Source organism: Solanum pennellii, chromosome 5 (assembly GCF_001406875.1).
Source record: "Solanum pennellii chromosome 5, SPENNV200".
Classification (NCBI taxonomy): domain Eukaryota; kingdom Viridiplantae; phylum Streptophyta; class Magnoliopsida; order Solanales; family Solanaceae; genus Solanum; species Solanum pennellii.
In genome coordinates, this window is record NC_028641.1 from 75,606,829 (window position 1) to 75,626,063 (window position 19,235).

The 19,235-nt window shown below is 35.1% G+C and overlaps 2 protein-coding genes across 5 annotated transcripts; both read right to left on the reverse strand.

Moving 5' to 3' along the window:
• Positions 1–231: 231 nt before the first annotated feature.
• On the reverse strand, positions 232–17,625 carry LOC107020494 (pleiotropic drug resistance protein 1-like). Of its 4 annotated transcripts, none has more exons than XM_027916920.1 (20): positions 17,257–17,625; positions 16,304–16,731; positions 15,982–16,102; positions 15,505–15,678; positions 14,471–14,630; positions 5,325–5,401; positions 5,179–5,232; positions 4,648–5,040; positions 4,057–4,338; positions 3,644–3,960; positions 3,398–3,558; positions 3,212–3,315; positions 2,976–3,132; positions 2,706–2,863; positions 2,280–2,612; positions 1,888–2,178; positions 1,724–1,807; positions 1,279–1,640; positions 767–1,193; positions 232–657 (listed from the first exon to the last, which is right to left on the reverse strand). In XM_027916920.1, the coding sequence occupies exons 2-20, from the start codon at positions 16,621–16,623 to the stop codon at positions 400–402; spliced, it is 4,233 nt and encodes a 1,410-aa protein (XP_027772721.1). In that variant the 5' UTR covers positions 16,624–16,731; positions 17,257–17,625; the 3' UTR covers positions 232–399. The 4 variants fall into 4 exon arrangements, with proteins under 4 accessions (XP_027772721.1, XP_027772719.1, XP_015076372.1 ...); XM_015220885.2 differs by lacking the exons at positions 14,471–14,630; positions 15,505–15,678; positions 15,982–16,102; positions 16,304–16,731; positions 17,257–17,625 and adding exons at positions 5,845–6,004; positions 6,600–6,773; positions 7,085–7,205; positions 7,795–8,224; positions 8,711–9,071 and having other exon boundaries at positions 400–657; XM_027916918.1 differs by lacking the exons at positions 14,471–14,630; positions 15,505–15,678; positions 15,982–16,102; positions 16,304–16,731; positions 17,257–17,625 and adding exons at positions 5,845–6,004; positions 6,600–6,773; positions 7,085–7,205; positions 7,795–8,117.
• Positions 10,013–14,446, reverse strand: LOC107020496 (pleiotropic drug resistance protein 1-like). The gene is made up of 13 exons (XM_027916921.1): positions 14,358–14,446; positions 13,802–14,083; positions 13,387–13,703; positions 13,139–13,299; positions 12,952–13,055; positions 12,695–12,851; positions 12,432–12,595; positions 12,015–12,347; positions 11,624–11,914; positions 11,448–11,531; positions 10,991–11,352; positions 10,482–10,908; positions 10,013–10,387 (listed from the first exon to the last, which is right to left on the reverse strand). The coding sequence occupies exons 1-13, from the start codon at positions 14,406–14,408 to the stop codon at positions 10,130–10,132; spliced, it is 2,991 nt and encodes a 996-aa protein (XP_027772722.1). The 5' UTR covers positions 14,409–14,446; the 3' UTR covers positions 10,013–10,129.
• Positions 17,626–19,235: the final 1,610 nt, after the last annotated feature.

A 19,235-nucleotide genomic window follows, 5' to 3' on the forward strand; every position in this document is an offset into this window, starting at 1 on the left:
TTAGAAATAATGAAATAAATAATTTCGAAACTAGTTAACAGTTGTAACTAAATACAATATAAAACGATGATACATTTTATCTCGAAATTATCATATACCGTCGGAGCAAGAGCCTAAAATTGCCCCTTATATAAGTTTGAACTATAATAATAGATTGACAAGTAACACCGCTTATGCAACTTTACCAGTTACACTATGACTCGGTGAAGGGGAAGGTATGAAGAAAATAAATCAAAACAAGGAGTAAATTTTCATATATTAATGAAAAAATTATTTATTTGTACAGCAAAACTTGGGATCAAGGAAGAAACCAAAAAAATATAAACAATCTTCAAAAAGTGAACTGCACATATAGTAAGTCTCTTCTTTCTCTCAAGTTGTTAGAAAGTGAACATTCTTTTATCTTTTTTGGAAGTTGAATGCCTTAATGGCAAATGCAAATAGGAAGGCGAAAACAACAGGCCATGCAACGATTATTGCTGCAACGACTCCCAGAAAATCATGCTCGAATCCAAAATAACGCCCCAAGAATTGTTCAACATTTTCATCATCGCTAAGCATAGTTTGGAGGTCTCCGAATTGTGATGCAACAAGACCATACAAGGTCCATGCCACAGGGCAAAGCCAATAGTACCATCTCCACCATATTGGAATACGCTGTTTTTAGCAAAACAGGCACAAAGATAACATGTCATATTTCCGAGATACAGTTTAGTTTAGGAGGATAAAAAGAAAGATGGAAATGAAGGATTTTTCAAAAACTTACAGGTCGGGGAACGATAAATCCTGAGAAGAGATTCCATAGAGCATAGAAGAAGGCCGCGATTATAGAAGCAACGTTTTGATTCGGGGAAACAGCCACAGTCAGCATGCCATAGAAGGTGAAGTACAAGAGAGTGAAGTACATGATGAATAAGTACCAAAAGAACTTGGCAACAGTCCATTCGAATCCAATCATTGCATACACAATTATGCCATAGAAAACTGCTTGTAAAAATACGTAAGGTATTTCAACGATAACCTGTCCAAAGGCGTAAGGTAAAGCAGAATACATTCCAGCAGCTCTTTCTCTGTAAAATACAGTACGCTCAACGGCTACAACAGGCTGGGCTGATGATGAATTTTGTACACCAAGGAAGAGAGTTGCAGCGTACATAGATCCCATAGCATTAAAAAGATCCTGGCTCCGACTCCTGTGATCAATAAAGCTCGAAAAGTTTAGTGAAAAATTTACCTTATTTCAAATTTACATTTACTTGTCAATGTGATTTTACTTACAATCTGCTACCAAGATCCCAGAACAATGTGCCAAAGACAAGTGCTAGAATGACTGTGAAGATGAATCTAACTGCTGTGTACGATGGATTACGCCAGTATGACAAATGTTGCTTCCAGAGACATGCCATACATTGAGTCCAGAAAGACTGTGAAAATTGAGTTTCAAAATGCAGATCCTTTGTACCAGGACGAGGCGTACTTAATTCAGCAATCAAGGCTTTGTTCCTCTTGTAGAGGTCTGATTTCTTGTACAAATCAGTAAAGTCAACTCCTAACATCATTTCTTGAGATGCGGCTGTTACTTCTAACATCCAAGTTGCTGGATTGTAAGCCTCTTTTATCTTACTAACTCCAGGCAATGACTGAACTCAACACGAAACTGAGATTAGTATTTGATTGTATCAACGAGGAAAAAGTAATCACATATTTTTCTTTGCTAACGTACCTCAAAGTATTTGATCAAATGACAAGAATAGCGACCGAGAGGACCAACATATATCTCCTGTCCTCCTCGTTTCATTAGAAATAGCTGCAAAGCCGTGTTTCACTTTTAATACAGGTGGCAAAGAGAAAGTGGAAACAATATGCTTGGAAGGTTAATAATCTCACCTCATCAAAGGCTTCAAAAATGTCGATGCTAGGCTGATGAATGGTACAGACGACAGTTCTACCTGTATCGACAGTGTTCCTAACAGCTCTCATTACAATGGCAGCAGCTCTTGCATCCAACCCTGAAGTTGGTTCATCCATGAAAATGATAGAGGGGTTTGCTACCAGTTCAACCGCAATAGTCAGCCTTTTGCGTTGCTCGGTTGATAGACCATTGACTCCAGGCAATCCGACTAACGCTGATCTTAAGGGAGTTAGCTCCACAAGTTCCATAACTTCCTCAACAAACATCTGCAGAGAGGAATATCAATAATCGTTTGATAAGAGTGTATATGAATGTTTCTTTGATTTGTTTAACCAATTTTATGGAGAAATAATTTAGGGGAATCGACCTTTCTCTTGTTTTTGTCAACATCTTGAGGTAAACGCAGCCAAGCTGAGTAAACCAATGACTCATAAACTGTAATGTAAGGTGAATGGATGTCATTCTGCTCACAATATCCAGAAATACGTGCAAACGTTTCTTGCTTCTTCGGATATCCAGAAATCTTGATGTCACCATCAATATATCCTCCTGTTTTTCTTCCGGCCAACACATCCATCAATGTTGTTTTACCGGCTCCACTAACACCCATCAAGGCTGTGAGAACACCTGGCCTGAAAGCTCCACTCACACCTTTTAGAAGTACTAATCTATCTTCAGTGGAACCTTGGTCTTTTATTTCCTGCAATTCATTAGAATTTTAAGTTAGTTGTTCATAGAAAATAAAAACCTTAAGAGACACGAATATTATTCGCGAAAAGTTCTGAAAAGTTACCTGAGGCATGTCAACGGAGTATACAACGTTATCAAAAGTGATGGAATGCGGTTCAAATGGAAGAACCATTCCCTTCTTCTTCTCACCCTCAGTTTCACTTCCCTCAATGAGTCGATCATTCTCGTCATCTTCTGATATCATCACTTGCTTACCAAAAGCTGAAAATGTATAAGAAATATGGTGTTAGCACCGTTTATCCGTTCGTAGTATATGGCATCATTCATTTTATGTTCTTTTCAAGGGGAATGTAAAGGCACCAGAGATACTCACGGTTCAGGTAAGCGAGTCCAATACTGTAGCAGAGGTTGAAGATTATTATGAATCCGATAAGTGCCACAACACCTATCCAGTACCAATATGCATCTGGAAAGAACCCTCGAGATCTTACTACTGCATGTCCAAGTGGCTCAGCTCCATTTGGTGCAATCTGTATTAATTAAGAGTAATGAGCATCCATATGCGAGAAAATTAGCTATTTGCATGTAGTTTGGAATAAAAACACTTACATGTTCCCATTTCTTCCCATCAAATTCATTCACAAGAATTGAATTCACAGAATACATTAATGGTGAGATCCAGTAACCCCAGATCCACCATTTCTTCACATCATCTGTAGCATCATGCGTAATAGAAAATAAATAAAAGTATGACTGAACAAGAAAAAGATTTTTTGCGATCGCAATAAAACATACTTCTCGAGAGGACAAATCCAGACAATGCAAATTGTAAAACCAGTGCAAATGCTCCAAATGTGGTAGCGACTCCCATTGTTCTCCCTGCTGCACCAATGAATCTGAACAATCCCGATGCCATCTGGTGTACTAGTACAAGAAGTAAGAATTGTTTGAACAACCTGCAAAACAATAGTCCCTTAATAAACATGAAATCATAAAAGACCATCAAATCATTACTCTGCCTCTATCTTTTTTCTTCCTTACCTTGAAACATTAGGATCAAATCCCATGACATAGTATGTAAGAAACGTCCAAAGACCAACTTCAATAAATGTTATTGGGATTTTGAGAATCCATGTGGGAAGGGCATAAGCCCATGAAGGATAAAAAAGAAGGTCCCTTTGCTTGAAGTAGACTGGAAGCTTCAAAATCGTCAGGTTGATCTCAGCCATTCCATTAAACATAATCACGACGACTACGAAAAAGAGAGCACCAGCATACATCCCTCCATCATCCATATTATCTCGGGGCATCTCAGTACGGAAAAAGACTGTCATCATTATAAGTGCCATTACCACGAGCTGAGAAAACAGAACAGAAACAAAGAGAATTAACAATTGGCACATGGTATTGAAATGAAAAACACTTGTATATCTAATATACCAAGTAGTCAGTACCTGAAAGAGCTTGAATATGTAAACAAATGAGTTCCTTTTCATTAGTAGGAATTCTCGTTCAGCACAGACCTTCAACATTTCTTTTGTCCCTAGACCATACTTCTGAGTAGACAAAGCAGCAGGGTGGCTTTTGGTCTTGTCATATGGAGTTGCAAGCTCATCTGCAAATTTCTTTCCAACGTGGAAAGACTCATATGCCTCAGCAAATTCTTTTGATGTGATAAACCTATAAGGCTCATCCCTCTTAGCCCAATATTGTTGTTGATCCTTCTTTGATGTTACCTGCAATACATAATTTAAAATTTCATTCTTGTATGTCTAAGACATAGTTGACTAAATAGAAGTTTGGTACACCTTACAGATTAAGCATTAATGTTGGTCACACACTTCAACGTAGTATCAAAATAGACGAAGGGTTGGTTTAAGTCTCATGACCACCCATGAAAAAGAACCAGAACAGTACGTGATGGGACACATGATATAATTAACTAAACATAATGCACTCTCTGACAGTTCAAATTCTTAGATGAGAGATGATTACCTACTTCAACGCCATAATCTATGTTGGTTATATTTTATTGTAAGACATACCTCTTGCAAGAAATCTGCCACACCTTTCCTTTCGGGGCATTTGAATCCCATGGATTCAAAGAAGTCAAGAACGGCTTCCCGAGGACCCTGATAGACAATGCGTCCATCTGACAACAGAATGATGTCATCAAATAAGTTGTAAGTCTCTGGGGCTGGCTGCAACAGAGATATCACAGCAGTTCCATTCAAGAGCTGCACCGATTGTCTTAGCGAATTAACAATGGAGAAAGTAGTTGAACTGTCCAATCCAGTTGAGATTTCATCCATGAAAAGCGCCTTTGATGGTCCAACAAGCATTTCACCCGTCGTTACACGTTTCTTTTGCCCCCCTGAAATACCCCTTAACATTTCATCTCCCACCATAGTATCAGCACAGACATCCAGACCCAAAATCTGCAAATGGAAGTCAAATTACTATACTGGAAGATAACGATATGCAACATCCATAAGACAGGTTATCTGCTACAACAAGTTAAAAGCATTATATACATTAAATCCTTATTATGCAAAATATTGGATTGTAAATGTTACCTTAAGAACATAATCTGTAACAACATTCGCTTCCTGTCCTTTTGTTACTGAAGCCTACATTTCCCAAAAACAATAAAAACTATAAATGTAAATTTACTAAAAGATTTAGTATTATTCCCTCTCATGTCTTTCTGTTGTATTCTTACCTTCATGTAGATATCAACATCATGATCTGGTTTGATATTAGCTGCTTTCTCTCTTCTTGATAGTTCAGCCAACATCTCTATATAAGTTTTCAGGAAAAATAATAATTAACAAATGAATATCTAATGTTTTCACTGCAAAATAAAAAATAAAATTTACTTATAAAAAATACATTTAGAGTTTGTTAGGTACGATGTAATACAGAAAATAATATATGTACTGGTCATGACATCATTGAATCCTCTATTTGGTAGGATTTTCAACCTATGTATAAGTTACTACACACCATATTCAGTGTTGTAGGATGTATAACTTCTTCATAGCAAACCATGGTATTAGCAATATAAGGGTTATTAATACATGAATAAACATGGTTAAAGACAGCACCGTTCTTAATACACCAAACCAAACAGTGGAACAGAAATAATCTTAATATAACTAATTCACTTTGTTCAGTACTATCCGTATACACTCTACCAAAAAATTCTTCGTTATAAGAAAAAAGAAGAAGAAAACACTAACCATATCTAGGTCCAACTCCTTGGCATCTTGCAGAAAATTCCAAAGTTTCCCTTACAGTCATCTCTCCAATATGCAAGTCATATTGGCTGATATAGACAGCTGTTTTTTGTGGAACAAATTCATGTAGTTCATGTCCATTATAGGTCACATTTCCAGTAACCTGATTTCCCAAAAAAGAGGGAGAACATTTTTAAAACAATCATATTTATAAAAGGGCTCTATTCCTATGAATTGACAGTGTAAATTTCTTTAGTATCAAGCTATGTTGCTCGAATATCTTAAAATAAGTTGATAGGTGTGTGTGGATACTTGGGAAGTAGTGCATATTCGAGGGATCAAACATGGGTTCGAAACCATTTTTGCAGAGTCCGGGCAACATAGGTATCAAGTCATTTTAGAGGTAATTAAAGGCTATGTTGCTCCGACTCTCCAATATGGAGACGTAACTCGTATCAATGTTGGATCCTGTATTGTTGAAGTGTGTGACTATCTCACACAAAAATGATGGAAAATATGTATAGTATATTTGATTAAGAAAATACCAAATTTGCCCCTATACTTTGCATAGGACCTTTGTTCTGTTAGGATGGAAGGGTAATATGTGATTCCCAGGCTAATGATACATGCATATTTATTCGAAAACTTAGACGAGGGGTAAATACAAACAATTTCCATATAACCAATTTCTCAAAGTATGGGGGCAAATTTAGTCTTTTTCCCATTATCTATGATATATTTGGAATTGAAAATCTCACCTTCAGAGTAGGATCAAGTTTTCCGGCCAAAGCTAATAACAAAGTCGTCTTTCCAGAACTTGGAGGTCCCAAAAGCAGAGTCATTCTGGAAGGCTTAATCATACCACTTACATCTTTGAGAATTGTGATTTGCCTCTTTCTACTTGGAAGTATGTGAATAGAATTCAAGAATGACTTTGGAGCAAAAAAATGGAAAGAAAAAAAAAAGGAGAAGTTAGTTTCAATTAGAAAATAAAAAAAAGGCAGCTAGCTGCACAAAGAATCCGCATTAGCAGGGTCCAAGGGAAGGTCGCACCCCTAGGTGTGCGATGCACATAGTCTTGCAGTACCCTAACGTAAGGATTAGTGACTACTTTCACGACTCGAACCCGTGACCTACAGGTCACACGGAAACAACTTTAGTGTTGCTCCAAGACTCACCTCCTTATTTTCAATTAAAAGAAATGGAGTTATTAACATGTTTTTTTTTTCTTTCTTATATGTACCTCAACAAAGTTGGTCATGAAGTTGATAAAAGTAGGCAAAGCTCTGCTTCCTACATATGCGTCTGCATCAATGTTTAGATGCTCATATCTCACCTCTATTGATGGCAAATCAATCCCAACTCTGAAAATTTTCAAAAGAGAAGTTGAATACAGAAAATAGAAAAGGGATACTCAAAATATTTAGAAAAGAAAGAAGAGAAAAGGCCAAAACTTTGATCGACTAAGTTCTCACTATCCCCAGGTCTGAGGAAGGGCCAAGGTCGGAGCCACAATTGTAGTTAACTTTGACTCAAATCATTTTTGTGCTTAAAATTTCATTCAATATGTAAAAATAATCTATTCAGAACCCAATAAGTAAAACGAAATGTGGTTCAGAACTCATAAACTAAAAATTCTAGCTCCGCCTCTTGAAAGGCATCACCATCTGGTTCATTGTACGCGGCTATATCTTGTGTTTCTGCAATAGGCTGTTATCATGGATTAAGCCTCGACCTCTGGACACATAGCCACAACTCTTGGGGTCAGGAAAAGGTCGAACCACATTAGATCCATTGTATGCAGTCTTACATTGCAACTCTATAAGAGGCTTTTTTCACAACTTGAACCTGTGACCTTCTGGTCGCACAACACCAACTCTTATGTTGCGCCAAGATTTCCCAAAATGAAAAACAAACTATATATAAATGAATAGTTAAAATTATCTCACTTACGTCTCAATTCTGTTCTTGAGTTTCAACAAGAACTTCTCATTATCTTCATCAGCAACCTTCACAAGCCTATCAAGCAAATTCTTCCTTTCTTGATGTCCAATATCATTTGTATCGACTTCAGCAGCAGCTTCACCTTCTTTTCCAAACAATAAACCTTTCCTCATCCGATCGAACGTAGGCAATTTTTCCAATGCAGCCCATTTAAGAGCCTCTTCATCATCCTCATCTCTTGCTGAACGCGAAAATATCGAGTTGCTAGAATCTGCCCTCAAACTTCCCCTCATACTACCTCTAAAATTGTTAAGATTCGCTGGCTCCATCATCAACCAATGTCACTTGATCAATCAACAGACTAATCTTTTTTTTTTTTAGTTCTCCTCAACTCTAAGCAGAACTCGTAAACTATGCAAATGATATCTTCTCGTCGTACCTAAAAATAAAAAAATTGTTTCCAATACTTGAAACTTGTCCAAATGAATATAACTAGAGTATTCGAAGATACCCAAATATTTTTTTCTTAAACTTTTTAATTTTTTTATTTTATTTTTGGTGCTCTTTCACTTGTATGATGATATGGTTATAAAGAACAAGATAATATTTGGTGCCAATTAGATTACAAGGCAGAGCACTCATATAGCAGCAAACTCAGGATATATTAACGCAAATGTAGTGTTTTATTCAACTAGTTTTTATGTGTATATTTTGACTTTCTAGATATTAAGGGAAATCTAGAATACTCAAAAGGCACCAATAAATCAAATCAATATCCAATGCTATATTATGAATGGCTGATAAAGCAAAGTGCATGAAGTAAAATTGATGGTATATATATTTTTCACTTATAACTTAAAATTATTACTAATTATTCCTACAAAAAAACTTGGAATTTAGTAAGCAAACAGTATCAATTTATTACCTGTTACAGAATCAGTACAGCTGATTTGTAGGGATTTGAATATATAGTTTAGTTTATGGGTGTCTCTCAACGAGTGACTGTTTTGCTTCACCGCCACCGCGGAAGGAGACGTAACAGCTTTTCCGGCCGGTAATAACATCTCCGGTGACTGTGAAAGAACTGTGTGGTACTTCACGCGCCGGCGCGTGCTCCGATAAAACCGATTCCGGTGGTATCTCCGGAGTGGCTCTGTAAAATCCGGCTACTTTGGTGGGATTTGAAATGTACAGCGGTTGTGATCGGTCTCCGAGCATTTTGGTTGATGAATTTGGATATGGTGAAGATGGAAATCAATTCTACTGGTTTGAGCTAAAATCAATTTTGAGTATTATTTCATGCAAATTTATACATAAGACTTTAGATAGTACAAATTTAAATATTTATTAGTGCATAATTAAAATTAAACTATATAATATATTTATATATTATAATTTTTAATATTTTTGATTAAAGATATTTATAATGAGTTATATATTTTTGAGTCTTGATTTGTTGTTTGATCTAGTATTGTATCTCCTTTTTTAAGTACATTATCGATTGAAACATCCTTTTTTTTAATCTTTATTGAAGAAGTTTTGTTCTGTGTTTTAATATATATTTTAATTAAATTGTGAATTATGTTAATTTGTAGAATGTCGTCATATTTCATTATCTAGGATAAATAAGTGGATTGAATCACTCTGGAGAATTTGCTTATTTTTGTGTTATTTGTGTTAGAATTTAATTTAAACTCAATTCAATATTTACGTATTTTAAAAAGTGATGATGCTGAAGGATATATGTTAATTATTTCGATCATATATGAGACAACAAGTCATTCTCCACTAATCTTTATAGTTTATATATTAATACATCCTCCCGAAATGAAGTTATTGAGAAGAAGAATAGAGATCTTCCTAAACTGCAGTATTTACCGACTTGCTTTCAGATTAATCGCATGTCATCTATTGTACTTATTGGTAATACTTCTTATATTGTTCTTTTTTCAAACAAGTCACTATTTTTTTTCGAAACGTTCAAGATGTTCGAACATCCGTTACCAAGTTAGATCCCTTTGCATTGAAGTGTGCTTTTTCTAGGTTATTTTCACATTCAAAATGTGTAGAGATGTTATTCTAAACTTGAAAAATATCATGTATTAGATGATAGTATCTTGGAGGGAAAAGTAAAAAGAAAATAAATTCAAACAAGGATTAAATCCCTTGTATATTTTCATTCATTAATAAACAAACAAATTATTTGATTGTCAACAAAACTTGGAAATAAGGAAGAAACCAGAAAAAAAAATATATATATATATAGACAATCTTAACAAAGTGAACTGTACATAGAGTTATGTGTCTTCTTCTTTCTCTCAGGTTGTTAGAAAGTGAACACTCTTTATCTTTTCTGGAAGTTGAATGCCTTAATGGCAAATGCAAACAAGAAGGCGAAAACAGCAGGCCATACAACGATTATTGCTGCAACGACTCCTAGAAAATCATGCTCAAATCCAAAATAACGCCCCAAGAATTGTTCCACATTTTCATCATTGCTAATCATAGTTTGGAGGTCTCCAAATTGTGATGCAACGAGACCATACAAGGTCCACGCGACAGGGCAAAGCCAATAGTACCATCTCCACCATATTGGAATACGCTGTTTTTAGCAAAGCAGACACAAATATAACAGATATAGTTTAGTTTAGAAGGATAAAAAGAAAGATGGAAATGAAGGATTTTCAAAAACTTACAGGTCGGGGAACGATGAATCCTGAGAAGAGATTCCATACTGCATAGAAGAAGGCTGCTACTATAGAAGCAACGTTTTGATTCGGGGAAATAGCCACAGTCATCATGCCATAGAAGGTGAAGTACAAAAGAGTGAAGTACATGATGAATAAGTACCAAAAGAACTTGGCAACAGTCCATTCGAATCCAATCATTGCATACACAATTATACCATAGAAAGCTGCTTGTACAAATACATAAGGTATTTCAACGATAACCTGTCCGAAGGCATAAGGTAAAGCAGAATACATTCCAGCAGCTCTTTCTCTGTAAAATACAGTACGCTCAACGGCTACAACAGGCTGGACTGATGATGAATTTTGTACACCAAGGAAGAGAGTTGCAGCATACATAGATCCCATGGCATTAAAAAGATCCTGGCTCTGACTCCTGTGATCAATAAATATCGAAAAGTTCAGGGAAAAAATTACTTTTTTTTAAGTTTATATTTACTTATTGTGATTTTACTTACACTCTGCTACCAAGATCCCAGAACAATGTGCCAAAGACAAGAGCTAGGATGACTGTGAAGATGAATCTAACTGCTGTGTAAGATGGATTACGCCAGTATGACAAATGTTGCTTCCAGAGACATGCCATACATTGAGTCCAGAAAGGCTGTGAAAATTGAGTTTCAAAATGCAGATCCTTCGTACCAGGACGAGGCGTACTTAATTCAGAAATTAAGGCTTTGTTCCTCTTGTAGAGGTCTGATTTCTTGTACAAATCAGTAAAGTCAACTCCTAACATCATTTCTTGAGATGCGGCTGTGACTTCTAACATCCAAGTTGCTGGATTGTAAGCCTCTTTAATCTTACTAACTCCAGGCAATGACTGAAATCAACACGTAACTAAAATTAGTATTTGATTATACAAACTAGGAAAAAGTAAACACATATTTTTCTCATTACAATGACAGCAGCAATTACCTCAAAGTATTTGATCAAATGACAAGAATGGCGACCCAGAGGACCAACATATATCTCCTGGCCTCCTCGTTTCATTAGAAATAGCTGCAAAGCCAAGTTTCACTTTTAGTATCAGGTGGCAAAGAGAAAGAGGTAACAAATATTAGCTTATTGTGTTGGAAGGTTAATAAGCTCACCTCATCAAAGGCTTCAAAAATGTCAATGCTAGGCTGATGAATGGTACAGACTACGGTTCTTCCTGTATCGACAGTGTTCCTAACAGCTCTCATTACAATGGCAGCAGCTCTTGCATCCAACCCTGAAGTTGGTTCATCCATGAAAATGATAGAGGGGTTTGCTACCAGTTCAACTGCAATGGTCAGCCTTTTGCGTTGCTCCGTTGATAGACCATTGACTCCAGGCAATCCAACTAAGGCTGATCTTAAGGGAGTTAGCTCCACGAGTTCCATAACTTCCTCAACAAACATCTGCAGAGAGGTGATATATCAATTATTCAATTGCCCAGCCTTACATGTTTCGTTAATTTGTTTGACCAATTTTATGGAGATAGGATTTAGGGGAGCTGACCTTTCTCTTGTTTTTGTCAACATCTTGAGGTAAACGCAACCAAGCTGAGTAAACCAATGACTCATAAACTGTAATATAAGGTGAATGGATGTCATTCTGCTCACAATATCCAGAAATGCGTGCAAACGTTTCTTGCTTCTTCGGATACCCAGAAATCTTGATGTCACCATCAATATATCCACCTGTTTTTCTACCGGCCAACACATCCATCAATGTTGTTTTACCAGCTCCACTAACGCCCATCAAAGCTGTGAGAACACCTGGCCTGAAAGCTCCACTTACACCTTTCAGAAGTACTAATCTATCTTCAGTGGAACCTTGGTCTTTTATTTCCTGCAATTCATTCAAAATTGTTGAGTCAGTTGTTCATACATTACGAGTCACAAATATTATTCATGAAAAGTTCTGGAAAGTTACTTGAGGCATGTCAACGGAGTATACAACATTATCAAAAGTGATGGAATGTGGTTCAAATGGAAGAACCATTCCCCTCTTCTTGTCTTGACTATCAGTTTCACTTCCTTCAATGAGTCTAACATTCTCACTGTCCTCTGATATTATAGCTTGTGGCTTACCAAAAGCTGAAGATGTTTAAGAAATATGGTGTTAGGCCGTAGTATATGTCATCATTCATTTTATGTTATTTTCAAGGGGAATTTAAAGGCCTCAGAGATACTCACGGTTCAGGTAAGCGAGTCCAATACTGTAGCAGAGGTTGAAGATTATTATGTATCCGATAAGTGCCCCAACACCTATCCAGTACCAATATGCATCTGGAAAGAACCCTCGAGATCTTACTACAGCATGTCCAAGTGGTTCAGCTCCATTTGGCACAATCTGTTTAAATTAAGAGTGGATATGAGCTATTTGCATGAGGTTTGGAATAAAAAAACAAGAATTTAGCTATTTGCATGTGTTTTGGTATAAAAACACTTACATGGTCCCATTTCTTCCCATCAAATTCATTCACAAGAATTGAATTCACAGAATACATTAATGGTGAGATCCAGTAACCCCATATCCACCATTTCTTCACATCATCTGTAGTATCATGCAAAAAAGAAATATAAATAAAAGTATGACTGAACAAGAAAAATAATTTTTGTGAACATAATAAAACATACTTCTCGAGAGGACAAATCCAGACAATGCAAATTGCAAAACCAGTGCAAATGCTCCAAATGTGGTAGCGACTCCCATTGTTCTCCCCGCTGCACCAATGAATCTGAACAATCCCGATGCCATCTGGTGTACTAGTACGAGAAGCAAGAATTGTTTGAACAATCTGCAAAGCCATAGTCGCTTAATAATCATGAAATTATATGAAGGCCATCTAATTATTACTCTGAACAATCTTTTTTGCTTCTCTTACCTTGAAACATTTGGATCGAATCCCATGACATAATATGTAAGAAATGTCCAAAGACCAACTTCAATAAATGTTATTGGGATTTTGAGGATCCATGTCGGAAGGGCATAAGCCCATGAAGGATAAAAAAGAAGGTCCCTTTGCTTGAAGTAGACTGGAAGCTTTAAAATCGTCAGGTTGATCTCAGCCATTCCATTAAACATAATCACAACGACTACGAAAAAGAGAGCACCAGCATACATCCCTCCATCATCCATATCATCTCGGGGCATCTCAGTACGGAAAAAGACGGTCATCATTATAAATGCCATTACCATGAGCTGAGAAAACAGAACATAAACAAAGGTTATTTGTAATTGCCACATGGTCATGAAATGGAAAACACTTTTATATTTCTAATAGACTAAGTAGTAAGTACCTGAAAGAGCTTGAATATGTAAACAAATGAGTTCCTCTTCATTAGTAAGAATTCTCGTTCAGCACAGACATTCAACAGTTCTTTCGTCCCTATACCATACTTCTGAGTAGACAAAGCAGCAGGGTGACTTTTGGTCTTGTCATATGGAGTTGTAAGCTCATCGGCGAGTTCCTTTCCAACATGGAAAGACTGATATGCCTCAGCAAATTCTTTTGATGTGATAAACCTATAAGGCTTATCCTTCTTAGCCCAATATTGTTGTTGATCCTTCTTTGATGTTACCTGCAAGAAATAATTTAAAACTTCATTCTTGTATGTCTAAGACATAGGTAACTACATAAAAGTCTGGTATATCTAACTGATTAAGCTGTTAAGGTGGTCACACACTTCAACATAGTATCGTAATAGGTTGTTGGTTAAGTTTCATGACCCTTCATGAAAAATAATCAGAGTGGTACATGAAGAGACACATTGAAGACATAATGAACTATATTGTAAGACACAGTTCAAGACAACATCATAAACTTTGCAGGTTATACTCTATTGTAAGACATACCTCTTGCAAAAAATCTGCCACACCTTTCCTCTCGGGGCACTTGAATCCCATGGATTCAAAGAAGTCAAGAACTTAAGCAAACAATTCTTAGTTATAAGAAAAAAAATACTAACCATATCTAGGGCCAACTCCTTGGCATCTTGCAGAAAATTCCAAAGTTTCCCTTACAGTCATTTCTCCAATATGCAAGTCATATTGGCTGATATACACAGCGGTTTTTTGTGGAACAAATTCATGTAGTTCATGTCCATTATAGGTCACCTTCCCAGTAACCTGATATCCATAAAAGAGGGGAAAACTTTTTCAAGAAAATTATCTTATTTATAGAAGGGTTCTACCTCTATGAATTGACTGTGTAAAAAATTACAGTGTCAAGCTATGCTGTTCAAATTCTTAAAACGTCAACGGGTGTGTGCGGATACTTCAAAAAGTAGTGCATATTTGAGGATCCAGCAAACCATTTTTGGAAAGTAAGAGCAGTATAGATATCAAGTCAATTTTGAGGTACTTAAAGGCTATGTTGCTCGGACTCTTCAATATGGAGCCTTACCAGTGTAGGATCCTCTATAAATTCTTTTTCGGAGAATCCAACATGCCCCCGACATCATTTTTAAAAAGTCAAATTAGTAAACTAAAACAAGATAGCAATCTTCTATAGTAGGTCAAATTGTAATGATTCTGTAAGAAGTCAATTATATAGACAGTGAATATAAGAAAAATAATTTATATAATATTTAAAATTTAAAGAAAGGAGTTGAAAAGGTTAACTTTTCTGAATTTTTATTAAAAATTACCTTTTAAATTTACTACAATTTTATACGTAGTTTTTATGAAAGAAGGAAGTTAAAAAATATTACTACTTACTACTAGTATAATGAATCTTAATATACATTTGCAATTCGTTAGTCACACGAAAATGAAGGAATTAGGAAAATACCAAACTTGCCCCTAAACTTTACGTAGGATCTTTGTTCAATTAGGGTGGAAGGGTAATATGTGATTCAAAAGTTAACGATAAGTGCAAATTTAACGAATACTTAGATGAGGGGAAAATACAAACGATTTCCATATAACCAGTTTCTCAAAGTACAAGGGTAAAGTCAGTCTTTTTCCCTATCTATAATATATTTGGTATCGAAAATCTTACCTTTAGAGTAGGATCAAGTTTTCCAGCCAAAGCTAATAACAAAGTAGTCTTTCCAGAGCTTGGAGGTCCCAAAAGTAGAGTCATCCTTGAAGGCTTAATCATACCACTTACATCTTTGAGAATTGTGATTTGCCTCTTTCTACTTGGAAGTATGTGAATAGTATTCAAGAATGTCTTTGGAGCAAAATTAGAAAAGAAAAAAAAGAAGAAGTTAGTTTCACCAACAAAGTAACAACGGCATAAAAAATCCCATGTTAGCAGAGTCCGGGAAAGGTCCGTGTAGATAGTCTATCACAATGCAAGCATTAGTGACTACTTTCACGATTCGAATCTGTAAGGCCGTAACATATAGGTCACACGGAAACAACTTCATAGTTGCTCCAAGCTTCCCCCCACCCCCCCACCCCCTACTTCCTTAATAACAATTATAAGAAATAGAAATATTAATCTGTTCGCTTTTCGTATTCATATGTTTACCTCAACAAAATTGGTCATGAAGTTGATAAAAGTAGGCAATGCTCTGCTTCCTACATATGCATCTGCCACAATGTTGAGATGTTCATATCTCACTTCTATTGATGGCAAATCAATCCCAACTCTATAAATTTATCCAAAGAGAGGGGAAAAAACCACAAGTTAAATACCAATCAATTTAAAAATAGAAAAGGGAAACTCAACTCATAGTTAGAAAAAAAGAAAAAGTAAAAGTTTCGATGCACTATTTAACATTACATCAGGTTATCCCAAAATGAAAAAAACAAACTATATATACATGAAAAGTTCAAAATATTTCACTTACGTTTGGATTCTGTCCTTGAGTTTCAACAAGAACTTCTCATTATCTTCATCAGCAACCTTCACAAGCCTATCAAGCAAATTCTTCCTTTCTTGATGTCCAATATCATTTGTATCAACTTCAGTAGCACTTTCACCTTCTTTTCCAAACAATAAACCTTTTCTCATCCGATCGAACGTTGGCAATTTCTCCAATGCAGCCCATTTAAGAGCCTCTTCATCATCCTCATCTCTTGCTGAGCGCGAAAATATCGAGCGACTAGAATCCGCCCTCATACTCGCCCTTAAACTACCTCTAAAATTGTTAAGATTCGCCGGCTCCATCACGAACTAATGTCCACTCGATCGATCAAAAGGCTAATCTTTTTTTAAAATTCTCCTCAACTCTAAGCAGAACTCGTAAACTATGCAAATGATAACTTCTCGTCGTGCCTATAAATAAAATATTTGTCCCCAATACTTCAAACTTGTCCAAATGAACATAACTAGATTATTGGAAGATAACCAAATTATTCTTGATTTTTTTTTTCACTTGTATGATGATATGATTATAAACAACAACAAATAAAAAAAATTGGTGCAATATGATTACAAAGGCAGAGCAATTATATAGCAGCAAGCTCAGGATATATTAGCGTAAATATAGTCTTTTTTATTCAACTAATTTTCAGGTGAATATTTTGACTTTCTAGATTATGAAGAAAATCTAGAATACCAAAATGCCACCAACCAATTATTAATATCAATATATTATAAGGCCAAAATGCATGAAGCAAAATTGATGGTGTATATATATTTTTTATTATAATTTAAGAAATAATAATTTTTTTTTAATAACAGATAAAGAAATAACAGTTATTCCTACATAAAACTTGGGATTTAGTAAGAAATTAATTAAAGAAATACACAGTAATATACTAATAATAATAAAAAAAAAAAAGTCTTCAATTTGTTTACCTATTACAGTATCAGTACAGCTGATTTGTAGGGATTTGAATTTATAGTTAGCTTATGAGTCTCCCTCAAAGAGTGACTATTTTGCTTCACCGCCACAGTGGAAGGAGACGGAACAGCTTTTCCGGCCGGAAATAACATCTCCGGTGACTGTAAATGAACTGTACGATACTCCACGCGCCGGCGCGTGCTCCGACTGAAGGGATCGCGGTTGTGTCTCCGATGCGGCTCTGTAAAATCCGGCTAGTGTTTGAGAATTTGGAACTGGTGAAGATGGAAATTTTTGGAGGAAAAAAGTTGCTAGCTCATAGTTTTTTCATTATATAAATTTGAACAGTTTAGTGTAGTATAATATAAATTAATGCAAGTGTATCTCATCTAAATAATGAATCTTATATGTTTATTTGTTCAATTTAACTTATTTATGTCAATTAAAGAAAGTTAAACGATATGTTTATATATCGATATAGCTTTTGATATAATTTTAATTGCACAAAAGCATCCTTTTTGATTACGTTGTTACAAATATTAAATTTCGAAGTTATTTAATCATCCTTTTCTATCTCCTTGTCTTATGTATTGAACTAGTGAAGCACCATTATAAATTTATCAGTGAATTTATGAATTAATTCGTTGTATTTCTTAAAATATTATATTTTATTTGAATGGTTGTTGTTCATTATATGATGTTATATTATATTTCCTATCTCATTTAAACTTTGTAATTATATAAGAAATTTTAAATTTAGGTGTATAACACAATTTTGTTTAGAAAAAAAAAGAATAACAAGAAAATTAATAGATAGATGAGAGGTAATTAGAGAAACGTAATAAATAACAATAATAAGAAAAAGATGTTTTTAATTGAAAGAAGAGAGAAAAATTAGAAAGAGACATGAACAAATGAATTAAATGTTAGTAATAATTAATGAGGAAATAAATAATTTTGAAGAAATGAAACAAATGCTAATAGTTAATAGTCAAATTATTATCCAATCAATATTAATATTATCTATTATTACTTATTTTGTCCTTATTCAAAACTCATAATTATATAAAGATTTTAATAGTTGAGTACGATAAGATGATTTTATTTAAAGTATAAAAAATAAAGAGAAAAAAGTGGCAAGAAATGCATTTTAAGGAAATGAAATAAATGACAATAATGAGGAATATTATATTTATTTTTAATTTGGAAGAAGACGGAAGAAAAAGAAGAAAAGAGAGATTTAAAGAAATGAAATAAAACTCAATAATTAATAGAAAAGAAATATAAATTTCTATAAAAAAAAATTTTGTTAAAAAATTAAGAAAAAGGTTTAAAAATTTAGAGAAATTAAATAATACAATGATACTATCTAATGAGACATTTCCCGCTTTAATAGCGTATATATAAATGTGAATTTTTAGAAGAAAAAAAATCAAACGATTCTAGTAATATATATAGATTTAAATCTTTAAAAGAAGAAATGTACGTGTATATATATATATACGAAGAATAAAAGTGAGTCCATTTTTGTTGGTTATTGATACTCAAATCCTTTTATTTTATACCTAAATCTACAAAAACTTTCTTATCTTTTCATATTCTTTTTACTTAAATGTATAGTAATTTAAGAGGTTTTTAAAGGGAGGTTGTTGAATGCCTTGAATCGGACCCGTTACAGCAGAAAGAACGGGGTCTCGCTGCCCGGTCAGCGAGTCGGGGGGTCCAGGGGGGCGACGCGCCCCCTGGCCTGGGGATCCGGGGGGACGGAGTCGCCCCCGGCCCGACGATATACAATGTTGTTGTATTGGGCCCTTAATTATCTGTCAATTCTGTATTTTGGGCCTAAGCCTGTTAGGGCGTATCTTAGCACTATATATAGACGCTATGGCAAACCCTATTCTGTATTCTGTTCTTGCCTTTCCATAATAAAACTGCTCCCCCTCTTCCCCGTGGACGTAGCCAATTTATTGGTGAACCACGTAAATCTGTTGTT